At 41.5% G+C, this 15,227-nt stretch overlaps 1 protein-coding gene across 3 annotated transcripts in view; it reads left to right on the top strand.

Annotated features, from left to right (window-relative positions):
* CCSER1 (coiled-coil serine rich protein 1) overlaps nucleotides 1–15,227 on the top strand; it is a 913,125-nt gene that overhangs the window by 721,780 nt on the left and 176,118 nt on the right. For all 3 annotated transcript variants that reach the window (XM_088464471.1, XM_088464470.1, XM_088464472.1), the window contains exon 7: nucleotides 7,284–7,361. In XM_088464471.1, the coding sequence (XP_088320597.1) occupies nucleotides 7,284–7,361 (78 nt within the window). The remainder of the gene's footprint in view (nucleotides 1–7,283; nucleotides 7,362–15,227) is intronic.

The following is a 15,227-nucleotide window of genomic DNA, read 5'->3' as shown; positions in this document are numbered from 1 at the left end:
TACATTCATTTAGTCATTGTAAAACACTGTGAATATCTCAATATATAGGTCATAAACTTGAGTTTCATGTCACCTTCTTCCTTTGAAAGAATGCTCAAAAGGTATACATTTTTGACCTATGTTCAATACGCAAGGCTACAAACCCCAAGAGTAATGCCGCGTATCCACTTGCAGATAGTAGAACGACAGTACGATTACAACATTGTAATCGTACAGTCATTCCTCTTTCCCTGCACTGCCTACACTGAACAATATGTCGCACAGTGTAGGCACCCTCCCTTATCCCTGAACATGGGCAATCTGTCATTATCGGCAGATTGACCGGCATGTTCAGGCGATGATTGATGTCGGAAACGACCAGCGGGAGCACGCATCACTGGTTGTTTCCGACATTAAACTGCCCGATTTATGCACGATTAATGAGCGATTGAACTATAATGATGTCATTATCATTGAATCGCTCATTTATATCTGCAAGTGGATATGCGGCTTAAGTGTAGGATTAAGTTTGTACTGCAGGGTAAGATTCTGGCATATGTCCCTCATTCCTCATTGAAATCCAAGGCAAACAGTCTCTGCACTGGACAAGACATAACACAATATAGGGCAAGCACAGCATGAATTGAAATAATTATATTACTGTTACTCATTAAACTAGCACAAGTTTCTAAATAGGTAGTCTGCCTATTTGCTCAGCATCGCATAATTAAGGATGCTGTTTAGATAAACTGTTTTGCATATTTAAAAGGGAGAAATAATAATAATGCTTTCTAAGGTTGCTTTGTTTTCTTTTGTTTTCACTTCCACAAATCTGAAGCAAATTTGCTGCCATTGTATGAAAGTAAATTATATTTTGAACTTGATGTGTATCTGTCATCTTGGGAAATGCTCATCAGTAACGTACTTGAATATTTACAGAGCAATATATCAACTTGCAGACAGCTGTCAACAGTTGTTTGTCAAACATACTTAGGTGATTTTTGTGGAAGTAATTGACAGTGTTACAATATCTGAATGTCTGAGCTGAACAATCAATAACAGATTGTAGATCTTCTGTGATTTACATTTGTGGTTCTTATAAATACAGTATATAAAGGACAGTGGGTGGAATTTATCAATGGCTGGCATTACTGGCGAGTTCAGGCCCGCCACATATTGCCTGTGATTTTAACCTACAAAATGCCAAATGTATTAGTTTAAAACTTAAATCACCAGCGATGTGTGTAAGGTTTGAAAACCCTAAATCAGCAATTTATCTCAAGCCTTTTGGTATTTAGTGAAAACCGCTGCCATCCTAGGGGGAGGGGTCCCACACCTAAGGATTCTGGGGTAATGTAAAGTACCAATGATACCATACTGATACCCCTTGTCCAGTGGGTACAACTGTTAAAAATAATATAATTATATCTCCCCTTATGAACAAAATTATGAATGTATTCATCTTTATTAATAAAAATTTAAAATGTGCCCCCTTTCTTCATTTAAATGATAATAGTATCCCTTTATTATGTTGTTAACGATAAATAATGTGAAGTCCGCTCAAGCTTACTTGGAGTTCCAAAGTCCAAAAGATTTATGAGCACAAAGAAATAAATAGAGTACCTCCCCCTTACACTACGCATGCGCTGCTGTCACAGCACAAGGCTTCAATCCTGAATGCACTGACTTCCAACAGTCACTGCAGTACAATCTATAAGGTCACATTCAAATAGTCCTTACGGAATACAATCATTGGGTACAGGCAGGGAGCTGTATATACTCGACGTCGGATAGGTCAGTACTTTCTTCTTTGTGTGTGAGCAGATGGATATTCATTAGCCAGAGGGTCACGCCAAAACTATCCCATTCTGGAATTCCTTTGTCTCACTGTATCAGGGGGGAGTGGGAAATGTTTGCGTTTCAGGAGAAGCACATTACATTGCTAAATTGCAATTAAAAGGGATCTAAAACATTATACCAATAATATTACATTTATGTTTACAACAGAGATGCAGTATTTACCTATAATACACTACATATTAAATGATGATTAAAATAAGACTAAACATCAATATAGAGTTATGTAACATTATAAATATACTTAAAGTATATTTAAAATAAGAACTTTATTTTAATGATATTCCATAACCGCACGGTGAGATAGTTTCTGCAGGGTCGCCAAAGTTATCCAAGCCCAAGGAATGGTGCAATATTATGGATCATAATAGCATACAATCAGATGCCATACAATCAGATACCATACAATAAGATCTCATACAATCAGATTGACTAATCATTAATTTGTAACCTACAGTATATAAGTAAATGCCTTCATCCAAGATATCTTTAACAATGTTTAATATATTTATCCCCTAATAGTAATTATTGTGTTTCCTATAAATTTCTGTACTGTAGTAGGATTTACTGTATACTTACAGGTATGTTGCTTTATTTGATGTAGTCCAAGGGGATAAGAAGAAAACTACCTTGGACCAGTGAAATTACCTAGGGACAGGACCAGTACAAGGTGTCCGGGTGCCCTAGGCAACATTTCACCCACCGCCCCTGCTTTCTCCAATTCATACCATGCCACATATTAGTGACGCTAATTTATAATATGCCTCACAGCAGAGCCCCAGAATCATACTGTGCCTCAAAACACTGCCCCCAATTCATAATATGTTATGTTCTACAATTCATTATCAGGCACGCCGATAGCCGCGCAAGGCCTGGGTAAAGGGGCGTGGCCTAATCATGGCAGGCGTGGCCACGCCCCCTTAAAAGACAATTTTTTTTGCAGTACCGCGAAGTGGTGCTGCATGCTGGGGAGGCCACTCAGCCCGATGCATAGCCTACCCGGTGGGGGGCATGATCAGTGTGATCGCTTCCCCCACAGGCATAGGAGACTGCTGTGGCTGCTGCTTAGCAGCCACGAGCAGTCTCCCAGTGTAGCCTAGCGCACAGCAGCGTGTGTTGGGCTGCTGTGATGCAAGAGGGGGGAGCGGCGCCGGATCCGGGCCCCTAACGGGCCCCTCCAGCAAGCCCAGGCCCAGGTAATTAGTACCCACACCGCCCCCCCCTCTCTGATCGCACAATGCACTGGCTATGCATCGGGCTTAGTGGCTCACAGCGCCTCCCTCCCCAGCGTGCAGCAAAAAAAAAAAATTCTCCTAAGGGGGCATGGCCACGCCTCCCGCTATTAGGCCACACCCCCTTTCCCCAGGTTGTGGTCAATCCAATTAGGTACAAGTTGCTAGTATGTTTAATGAAACTCACAGACTTCGCACGAATGCGCTCTCCCGAGAATTCTCCAATCCAATTAAAAATGCGTATTCACAGTACTTGCAGCAGAGGTTTGCAAATTGTCTGCCAAACGCAATGTGAGAGAAGATCCTAAAAAAGTGGGGTGACCTTCCTGGACCCCGAAAAAAGGACAGTTTTTTGCAGAATCATACAGAAGGCTGATAGTGGGCATAATGAAAGTACTGTAGATATTCAAAATGGTGTTAAATGGCTGATTTGTGCATTTTTTTCTTTAAAGTAAAAAAATTAAAAGCTCACTTTTTTCGTTTACTTTCATACAAAAAAGGAAAAATGCAAAAAAAAGTAGAAAAAAATATGCTTTTGGGGCGACTTTATAAAAAGTAAAAAATAAAAGCAGTTATTCTTCAAAACATTAATAACTGTAATTAAATTTGGGGTGCATAAAGTAACACAAAAGTTTTTTAAACCCCCATAAAGGACATGTAATTATTGGACTAATTAAGCTAAATGGAAATTTCTATTTGCCTAATTAGTCCAAGGGGTTTTGCACAGTGTCCAAACATTTTAACCTTAAAATAAAGATTTCCCTTACCATATTTCACCCCCAGGGAGGTGCAAACGGAAAAATGCGAGTTTACTCTGACTGGTTCAATGCAAGTTTCTAATTGGATTGAGAAATGAATTTGCAGTGCGAATTTGCTGAGAAAACGGCAACTTGCAACTCACACTTAATTGGATTGACCCCTAAGACTTACTGCTTTCCGCCTCTTCTCTGAAATTGAAGTCCTCTTGTTAGCTATAAAGACTTTATTACCCTTAAGGGCTCCACTCTGTTGACAGCATAAGTATCCTCATTTGGCAGTTCCTCAGATCACTTCTGTGCTCCTTCTTAGAGACTATGGATTCCTCTGTCATGTTTTGCATTCCAAGTCTGCTTTTCACCTGTCTCCTACATGGCTTTTATGTCTGCTGCCCTGTTCTGGTGTGGGAGCCCCCATGTGCCTCACATGAACCATGCCTTAATTGGTGTTAGATGATCTACACCAATTAACATTTCTGGTATCCTCCTCAATGACAACCCAGGACTGGCTCACTTTTTCTATCCTAGTACCACCCATGCCATGCATTTGCTGCTCATGTCCTACCCTCTTGTTTCATGATATTTATGCTGACTGTTCTCCACTGAAAGCTTACAATATCCCAACCACGTGACATAAGGTGCATATGGTAAGAATTTCCACATACTTGACAGTTTGTAATTTAAGTTTTGTTTTAATGGTGTCTCCCTTGGCAGTAAACATAGTAATGTCTCAAGTGATGTTAATACATGTAAATATGGTTTAGTTTCAAGTCAGCCTATGATGAGTAGAGGGCCCAAATAGTTAGTACGTACAGTATTTGTCAACATCGAAGGACAAGATATATAGTTATTGTGCTTGCGGCAGCTTATCTGTAAAGCTGGGTACACACTGAGATGACCGGCAGATGATTTCCCTAGAACCCAGAACTAGCGATATTGGGCAATCATGCAAACGACCGAACTATATATGGTTATCATTTCTTTGTATACAATTTATACATCATGATGTCCAGTTGGATGTACACACTAGACCAGAGGCGTCACTAGGGTTGGTGTCACCCGGTGCTGTTGGTGTCATTCGGGACCAAGGTGTGCAGCTCTGCGAGCTCTTCCCCCTTACCAGTCCAGCAGTCACACTGTGCTCCTCCCAGAATGACAGGTGCACCCGGCGGGCGTGATGATGCCACACCCGATATTCTGGGCAGCAGTGCTTAAAGTGGTCCTAGAGACGTGGTGGAACAACCCCCCCTTCCTCGGCGATTTATCAATAAAAGGACAGCATGCACCTAAGGCGTGTGGCGCAAAAAGGGTGTGATCTCGAAAGAAAGGGGCATGGTAATACAATACTATCCCAAATTCAAATTACACTAAACCATAGCACATTCTTATCCATATTACACCGCACATAGTGCCCCTGAATCACATTACACAATAAAGTAGTGTCCCTTATTTATGTTCTGACACACAGTAGTGCCCATTTTACACAATGATCACATTATTGACCCTTATACAATGCCCACAGTAGTAGTGCCCCTTATTCAATGCCACCTGTAGTAGTGCCCCTTATGCAATGCCCCCAGTAGTAGTGCCCCTATGCAATGCCCCCAGTAGTTGTGCCCCTTATGCAATTCCCCCTGTGGCTGTGCCCATTATGCAGTTCCCCCTTTAGTAGTGACCCTTTATGCACTGCCCCCTGTATTATAGCCCTTTATGCAATGCCTCCTGTATTAAAGCCCCTTACGCTGTGCTCCTTATGCAGTGCCCCCAGTAGTGCTCCTTATACAATACCCCCAGGAGCTCCTCTTCTGCAGTGCCCCCCAGTAGTGCCTCTGGACAGTAGTGCCCTTATACTGTACCCCCAGTAGAGCTCTTATGCAGTGCCCCTTTTACAATACCCCCAGAAGCTCCCCTTATGCAGTGTCCCCTGTAGTTCCCTTATACAGTACCCCCAGTTGTGTTCTTATGCAATGCCCCGAGTTGTGACCCTTATGCAATGCCCGGCCCCAGGAGCTCCACTTATGCAGTGCCCCCGAGACAGTAGTGCCCTTATACTGTGCCCCCATACAGCACCCCCAGTAGTGCCCCTATGCAGTGCCCCCACAGTAGTGCCCTTATACTGTGACCCCAGTAGTGCCCTCAGACAGTAGTACCCTTATACTGTGTCCCCATACAGTACCCCCAATAACGCCCCTTATGCTGTGCCCCCTCCCCTGTGCAATAGTACTTACCTCTCTTCACGATGTCCGGGCGCGCATCTCCTTTCTGTTCTCCCTCCGGCGTGCCGCATGCGTGATGACGTCACCGCAGCCGGCATCCAGAGCCACACACAGGCATAGAGAGATTCTCTGTGCTCTGTGTCTGTGTGTGGTGCTGGATGCCGGCCGCGGGGTGCGGTGACGGCGGCGGAGTGCGGTGGTGCTGGGGACTGGAGTGCAGATGGGGTGCGGCCTGCAGATGTGTGTGCGCTGCTCTTTGGTGTCACCCCCTTGAAGGGTGACACCGGTGCGGGCCGCAGCCCCCGCACCCCCCTTGTGACGCCACTGCACTAGACGATGTGCACCCTATCACTAGTGATGTCGTAAGGTTTGATTTGCAGCACATCAAATCTGACGACATTGCATGCGACCGCAGGAGTACACACATTGGCTGTGACCGATGTAAGCGACTTGTCATTACGAACGGCAAATCGTCCCAACATCGCTCCAGTGTGTACTCAGCTTTAGAATGTTTGTAGCAAGTACAGATTTTTCCCATATATTGCAATCATCAAAACGTAACCATAACACTGACAATATACATGCGAGCCAAAGACAATGAATACTAAATCTATAGAATATCTATGCAATTTGAATTCACTTATTAACCCATACATACATCAGGACATTTTTTTTTTGCATTTTAAAAGGATGGAGTTGCTTGTATGCACACTATTTTTGTAGTCGCATAGTGACAGTTTCAGTTCAATAATTGTAATTAAACCCTGTTTAGACTTTTATTTTGATTGGCTTAACTTTTACATAATCATTGTTCACAATTGTTATTTCATTGCTTAATAATACTTCCACGCTGAGCAATTAACTCTTTTATGCCAAAACATTCAATACTTATTTTATTATATGTTCTGTTAGACAGTACTCTTCCCTCACCGCATTAGCCATGTCACCTTGCTGTCACATTAACGTTTGTACTCTATAGACAACTTTATCTCTTGCTTTGGCTGTTATCACAATTCACCAAGGAACAAGTAGACAACTTGTCAAAGGACCTTAGTATTTGTTTGACTGAATAGCACTTTAACTTGTAAGCCAACCACAAGGCCGCAAAGCACAAAACACTAATATAAATGTGATCTAGGATTTTCTTTGTAAAAGCATGCGAACTACAATTTGTCTTTTTTTTTAATGTTATTTGACGATTTCATTGAAAGAGTAAACGCCTGTTTTGTCTCTTTCTTTTACAGAGCACTGAAATGAGCCCAGCCAGCAGCACAGCTTCACTGCCAATTAGCCCCATTGCTGAAAGAAGCCTTCCTTTTAAGGTATGATACTTAACTTTCACTACACAGGCATATCTACTGTACATATTTCATGGTGACTACATTTACATTTTATGCACAGAATTATATAATATATTTATTACTAGCTGGGATACCCGGCGTTGCCCGGGTTGAAGACTGGACCATGTGGTACACCTGCAGCCTTTATTTGTTTACATTGTCCTCACCTATAACCCCATTTCATTGATCCTGAAATTTACCCCAATGTTTGCTAACATGCATGCAAACAGTAGTGTAAGGGGTGCGACTGCTATGGTGTCCGAGCTGCTCTGTGGCCCGCCGCTCGCCCTGCATCCAGTCATGCACACAAGGTGGGATGTTCCAGTCAGGGCCATAGAGGGGGGCCCGGGTGTCAGCGATGTTGATTTGGTGCCAGCCCGCCAGCTGATTACAGCTGGCGCACTGGTAGACAGTCATGGAGAGACAAGAACGCCGGTCGTGAGGCATTCAGAGCTTGTGGACCGGCAGCCAGTGAGCAGTGGTGGCTTCTGATTGGCTGCCATTCCGCAAGCTCCAATTGGCTATCGACCGGCGCCAGAATCAAATTGCACGAGCGCTGTCTGTCCATGTCTGCCGCTGCCTGCCAGTGCACCAGCTGTAATTATCTGGTGCCCCAGCCCCAGATCCACACCTGGTAGCTGCTGATGGTGCACAGGGGGAGATGAGAGGCTGCAGGAGGGACATGGGGAGGTGAGTTGTGGGGTGGCCATAATGTGTAAGGGGAACTACTATTGTGTGGAATAATGTGTTCTATGTGGCATAATCTGTAAAAGGGCATTACTGTGTGGCATAATGTATAAGGGGCACTATTACTGCATGGCATAATGTGTATAACGGGTATCACTGTGTGGTATAACCTGACTGGGGTGTGTGTGGCACAACCTGAATGGGGTCTCTGAGGATCTGTATTTAATATGAACCTGCATGAGTCATCAAGTTTGCTCAGACTGAAGTTAAAAGGATACTTTTGTAGCTTTCTCACAGGTTTTTTTGGCAGACTGACAATTTCCACTGGAGCCAGCCCTGTAATCTGTGTAATTTAAGAGTCTCCCCATTATTAAGGATTGTGTGACATTGTGTGGCCCTGACGAAGTTCAAACCTGGGAAAAAGCTAATGCTGGTCAAACTATACCACCATGCCAAATTTGGTGTGGCTAGGTCCAAAACTCTGGCCGTGCATAAAGGACAAACAGTCAGACAGACAGGCATGATTTCTCACTTATTAAATAGATGTTTAAAAATGATATTGAAATCTTCGTAGCCTTTATTCTCTTTTCTGTCTGACCTTCATAAAGATATGCAGAATAAAGTCAGAATCAAAGGAAGGCCACAATGTATTGCTCACAGGAACATATACTGTAATTTGATTAAACGTTTCATTGAACAAGAGCAATCTTTCAACTGTGGACCTTGTTTGCAATTTAAATATACACAAGTACACTTATGTAGTGTAAATCAACAACATCTTTGTATTCTAGCAGCTTTTCTATTTTTTTGGTTTCATCATAAAATCATTGTTAGTTAACAAAGTTACACACACTACCTCTATGGCAAATTTTTCCGTGGCTCTTCATATTGCAATTTATGGCAAATATAGTAATAATTTTTCTCACTTTGATTGACAATCCCTGCCGATAACCTGCAATAATATTGGGGAATTCTACAAGTGGCAATCTATTTTAATATAAAACAAATAGCTGCTTTTCAGTCCTCCTAGGTGGGCATTTAGAATTGGCAGTTGCCAGGAGACAACAGGAGACTAAGCCAATGGTCAGAAAGAAGATATGGGGTCTGTTTACTAAGGTTTGGATGAAGATAAAGTAAACAGAGATGGAGTACCAGCCAACCAGATCCTAACTGTAATTTTTAAAACACAGCCTGTTACATGGCAGTTAGGAGATGAGTGACTTGTACTGATCAGGCTGTTCTAGTGAGCTGGTACAGCGAGGATGTCTGCAGACAATGGTGGATGTTGAAGTCAGAGCTGGTTCTGCACAGTAGAGAGTTCTGATGTCTGCGCTAATAATTAGGAGCACCACTGTACTGCATAGCAGAACATTCTGTTGTATGCGTTGGTAGTTGGAGACTTTGCTGTAAAAGTCTGAGCAGAGAGTACAGATATATGATGGTGATTGGAGACAGCAGTGTTAGCTTCAGCAGCAAGAGTACTGGACCTGTATGTGCATTTTTGATTGGAGACAGTGCTGCTGAGTTGCCACAGAAGAGAATACTGATATCTGGGCTGGTGACTGCTGCCACGGTGATAAACAGAACAGAGCTGATGCTGAGGTTGCCCAGGTGAACAGACCATCAACAGCACTGCAGGGCTGGTGATAACTGCACAGGTGAACTGAACCGGAACAGAACTTTCTCATTGCCCTTGTACCCGGGACTAGCAGCTGCCCTGATGAAGCCTAGCAGTTACAGTATTGCTGATAATGATGTGTTACTGCAAGTGCACATTGTGAGGGCCACAGGAGATGGATGTAGTCAAATGATTGTATCTTACATTCTAGTCCATCATAAACTTTTTAATTATGGGCTAACACCATCTAAAGATAGCATTAGCTCCTGGAGTCAAGTTCCAAAAACTTATTGTCTTTGGAATTTAATCAATAGCACAACTGCAATGTCTTGTTCATTAGATGGGGACTGCGGTGGGCTCTCTTACTTACAGAAACAAAGGTGATTTATGTGGTAAATTTTTAATAGATAGCCTTATTACTTAATTTAATGGTAATTATGTGGAAACTACATTTTCCGCATAATTACTGAGTTCCAAGGACTTGATAAATAGGCCTCTATAGGATATTTTCTACTTGCTAATAGAGCATTCACATAACAAATTAGTTTCTCTGTGCCAGGAAATTAGAGTTTACTCTACCTGCTAAGTGCAAAAAAACCAGTACATAAACTCAGAACTTCCCCTTCTAGAACACATGCTGAGAGGGAACCCTTCTCAGCAATAACAGTTGTTATGTAAAGCAGACCTGCCATGTAAATGGTATAAAATGAATCTCTGCTACTGAAGTGGAGTAGCCTATTTGAATACTACCACTTACTAGACTGGTTAAAGAATCTCCTTGACCTTTTTCATGATTTCAGTTGTGTTGTCTCTTAACTACTACATTGACAATTGGAGAGGAAGAGGGGGTAGAGATAAAAGGGGTAATGAATATACAGTAACTATCTAACCATTCTAAATGGTAATGCTTTGCATTGTACCTAAAAGACAGAGTAAAATGTCAAATATCTATAAATTTCCCATCAGCTGAGGAAAAAACATATCTACAATAAAGACACAGATATAATCACAAGAAAAATGGTCAGCTTTATTTTATTTATTGAAAGGAAGGAAAAAGTAATGTACAGTAGAAAATAAAGAACGACCCTACAAACAGTATCGTCATCGACAAAAAACACCAATCAAAGGTGTACATAGGGGCCAACTGACAGCCCATTGCTGAAAACTCAAGGTATCCAAACCCCTGCCAATGACACACAAAAAGTCCACTGGACTTATTGTGTTGCTGACTGTATTAGGGTAGAATCAGCCTAAATTAATTTATTGGCGGGGAGAACACCTATGGAAAGCCAGACACTGTTAACATTCTGTCCGCACCACAATAAAGCCAACAAACGCAAAACGAGGGTCTTGAAAGAGGCAAGAGATCCTCCTGCCAGGAAATCACTATTATAAACCATCAACACTGCTCCAAAGCTCCACCCCATAACTGTAATAGTACTACACAAATCAGACCATATAAGCGTACACTCCTTACATTTTTAACCCTTGCTTTTAAATGTATTCTGACATATCCTAGTAGTTTATATTCCTTCAGGTATATAAAATGACTTCTGTCTTCCTTTTTTATGTAAGCAACAACAAATTTTAGTTTTAGTACAGAAATTGACAAAAACCTATTCAAATACTTTCAATTGTTTACTTTTCATTTAATATTTATGCTAATATTTAAATTTAACATTATTAAAGAATTAACCCATTAAGTATGAAGGGCAAAATAAAAAAATCCATTTATGTATGCAACGTTCACGGTTTGTTTACTTTTTTAAAATGTGTATATATAATTTAATAGCTGAGAAATCTGCTTACTATTTCACATAAAATCCAGGTGAGTAAATTATTATTCTAGTAATACATTTATTTTCATCAAAATCCAAGAGTGGTTTGACAGCATTTGGATGAAATGAACATTAGCTATATTGTTTATTTACAGTAATCTTAAAATACTATTTCTGATTTAACAAGAATAAAAAACTTTCAATAAACAATGCTAACCAGTAAAAGTCAAGAACGTATTTGGGATTATAAACAATGCTAACCAGTGAATAAAAGTCAAGAACGTATTTGGGATTATTTTCTATACATAGAACTGAAGAATTAACTTTGTCTTGTCTTTGGCCTCAAAAACTGCTGTGAATGCATAGAATTTTAAAAGTTTTCTACCCAAAAACTAGTAAAAAATGTTTTCTTGCAGACTGTTTACATTTGCTTTAAAACTGCTCCACTCTGTGCTAGACTGGTATTGGGTAGTACCTGAGAGTGTTTAAAGCTCTGAATATACTGTAAACTATATTTGCTAACGCTCCCAAAATGTACAAGAGTCTCCTAAAATAGTTGATGGTCTCCCAGACTCCCAGGAGAGTCTAGCTATTTTTGTGACAGCGTGATCTGACGATTGATGTTGCTATGCTGCAGCCACCATGATGTGAAAATACATTTTGCATTATCAAACGGCAGTGGGTGGAGCATTATATAGATATTAGTCAGTGCCACAGTAGACAGAATGTGCTGACACAAATAGCATTATTAAGTCCCACCTGATCTGACTTCACGGAGCCTTACTCCTCATTTCTGATGTCAACTCTGCAGAAATGCTCTGTTACTGTACATTTAGTAACTAAAACTCTGGGCAGAGTTGTGGTCAAATTTCTATTTCTGTAGACAAGTGCGCACTTGGGGTGGTGCTAGTTGCCCACAACCCCCCTTCCCCCTTCCTCCAAACAAGCCGCCTGCCAGCTTCTAGGAAAATCCAAGTTAGTAGCTGCAATAGATGTGCTATAACATATTGTCTACATTCTAGGCAGGGCCAGATTAACAATGGGGCAGATGGAGCTGCAGCTCTAGGCCTCCCATAAAAATAGGCCCACAGCATCTGCTGTGTTACTGTAGACATTAAATTTATTTCCTGCTACAGCAGCCTGCCTGTGGCCATCTGAGGCCCAGCCCCTCTGACCACAGGATGCACCTCTCCCCTTCAGGCCCAGTAACCTTTTGAATTGCGGGCAGACATACAACAATTTATTTTAAAGAGAAGTTAAATCCTAATAGGTTGCCATCTGCTGCACATGTCATCTAATGACTGTGAAGCTTCTTCTTCTTCTTAGCCCCTGCCCGACACCAATGCTGCTCAATTGGTGCAGGTATGCTGGGGGAGTTTGATTATTATATAATGAAGGGACGGAGTCTATTTGCTCCATCCGGGGACCATTACAATTAGCTATATATGTGGCTGCGCTCAAGACCATATGGGCTGTAGAAAATTCTTCAAAATCAATCAACATCAAGCTGCAGTACTAGCAACATATGTGGTATGGTAACTGTTATTTTACTTCTTACTGTTGACTTTTGCTTGTGTCTGTTCCTCTGCACAGACACTAGTCCCCAATTCTCTCTCTCCCCTTTACTCTATCTCTTCCTATTCCTCCCATCTGCCCCATTCTCTTTCTCTTTATCTCCTACTATTTCTGTCTCCCCTTATTCCCCCCACCTCCATTCCACCCATCTCCACCTCCTCTCACTCTCCCCCAATTATCTCCCTCTCTTGGTTAGGTAACATACATATACACATACACACACATTCTTAATTTGTTCTACTTTTTTGCACAATTTTAACCGTTCATTTTGATTGTATGCACAAAACTTATTGTCAGGGGTCTGGGGATATAAGTGGACTGTGCCCTGCAGACTGCAGAAAGAGGCCAGGAGGGGTGAGCCACATGCAGAAAACAGTAGGACCATGAAAAGTTGAGTAAAATTTCTTAGGGGGAAAGTATGAGGACTAGAGGGGGTGGAGATCACTTCACTACAGAAATATGGAGGGGATATTATTATTATTATTATTATTATTATTATTATTATTATTATTATTATTGTTATTATTATTATTACAAAGTGGCTTTTTCTTTTTATTAACTTAAACATTCTAAAACTTAAGAATAGGCAGATAATACACTTCATACCCTTTCACAAAAAAAAAAAACAGTTTATTTTTTTGCTATATCTCAACTATAAAGTAAAGTGATGAACTAAAATTACCCCACGGCACAGGCTACAATCCCTGTTCCAACCATACCCACACAGCACTGGTCATTCCCCCACATCACTAGTCACACCCCCTGCATTGGCACACAATAGGCCTTTCATTCATTTCAGCTCCAGACCCATGTACACAATAATCTGGCACTGAGTCTAGGTGAGTATCTGCCTATGTTTTAATGAAGTACGAGCTCAAGAAAATGGCTGTAGTGTTTTTCTGATGTATAATGAAGTAATAAGTAAATGTATTAGGTAAATGACTTGTGCTCTTCTGTAGTTTCTTAATGTGAATAACTCGTATATTAATCAGGTGTAATTAATAATAATATTGAGTCAATTAATTTGGTAACATTGTCAAATTGTTTACTTTCCTAATTCTAGTTTTCATACCAGTCTGCTGTATCATTTCTGTATGCAATTCTAAATTGTTACAGTATGTTGTATATAGTAACAAGTTATTTTCAACAGCTGTTGTGCATCATTTGTTGTGTATATTCTTGGGGTATCTTTTTATCTTTGTAGTACTATGGATAGTTCCATGCTTGATACTTAGAATGTGTACCACCACTAGTTACATTCTACAACAAAGTCTACACCTTGTTTTCATGTTCAGACTGCAACAGCTGCCATTGTAGTTAGGGTTAAACTGGTGCCAACTGATATCAATGCCTGTGGTGAAAAAAAAAATCTTATTATAACTCCATTTTTTTGTGCAAGCTAGAAAGAAAGCTGAGGGTCCTTGAAACCTTCCAAATTCTTAAGGACAATTTAGGTAGTCCCACGGCACAGAATTCTTTCTTATACTTAGGGCCTGATTCAAAGATGGATACAAATGCCAATGCAACTGCGATTCTGTATGCAGTGGACTTGCATAAAAATATGCTAATTACTTAGCTGATGCCTTAAGCACTGAAACGCGCACCTCTGGTCAGGGGCGTTTCTAGAGAGGAGGGGGCCCGTGTGCAATCTCCGACACGGACCCCCTCCTCTCCATCCGGCAGCCGGCAGCACACTGAGCTGTACGCGGCCAGCACCAGAGTTACAGACTCTGGGCACTAGAGTGTGCCCAGAGTCTATAGTGTATGCACAGGTAACCGGGAAAATGGCCACGGAGGCCATTTTTCCTGTACTTCGCATGCGCCGGACGCCCATGCCGACATGGGACTCCGGAGAGGTAAGTATTATTATGGGTGCAGGGTGTGTGGTGCGGGGCCCCACTGGACTCAGGGGCCGTGTTCCCCGCACACCCTGCAGCCATTATAGATACGCCTGCCTCTGGTGTCTCACATCCACTGCTTACATACAAAAGTGGAAACATTTTTCAAACATTAAACTTCTGAGTAAGCCTATGCAGTCTTAAGCTGGCCACACATCTAAAGATTATCTGTCCAACCAGCCAACTGGTTGATTGGTTGGAATGAAAATCTGGTAACGTATGGGAGTAAATGATGATCAGCAATTTGCTCCTAAGTGCCAGAAAACAGATGAAAATGGTCGTCAGACAAGTT

Source organism: Taudactylus pleione, unplaced genomic scaffold (assembly GCF_031769625.1).
Source record: "Taudactylus pleione unplaced genomic scaffold, aTauple2 ptg000055l, whole genome shotgun sequence".
In the NCBI taxonomy this organism is placed as follows: domain Eukaryota; kingdom Metazoa; phylum Chordata; class Amphibia; order Anura; family Myobatrachidae; genus Taudactylus; species Taudactylus pleione.
This window is presented reverse-complemented; position numbering and strand designations above follow the sequence as displayed.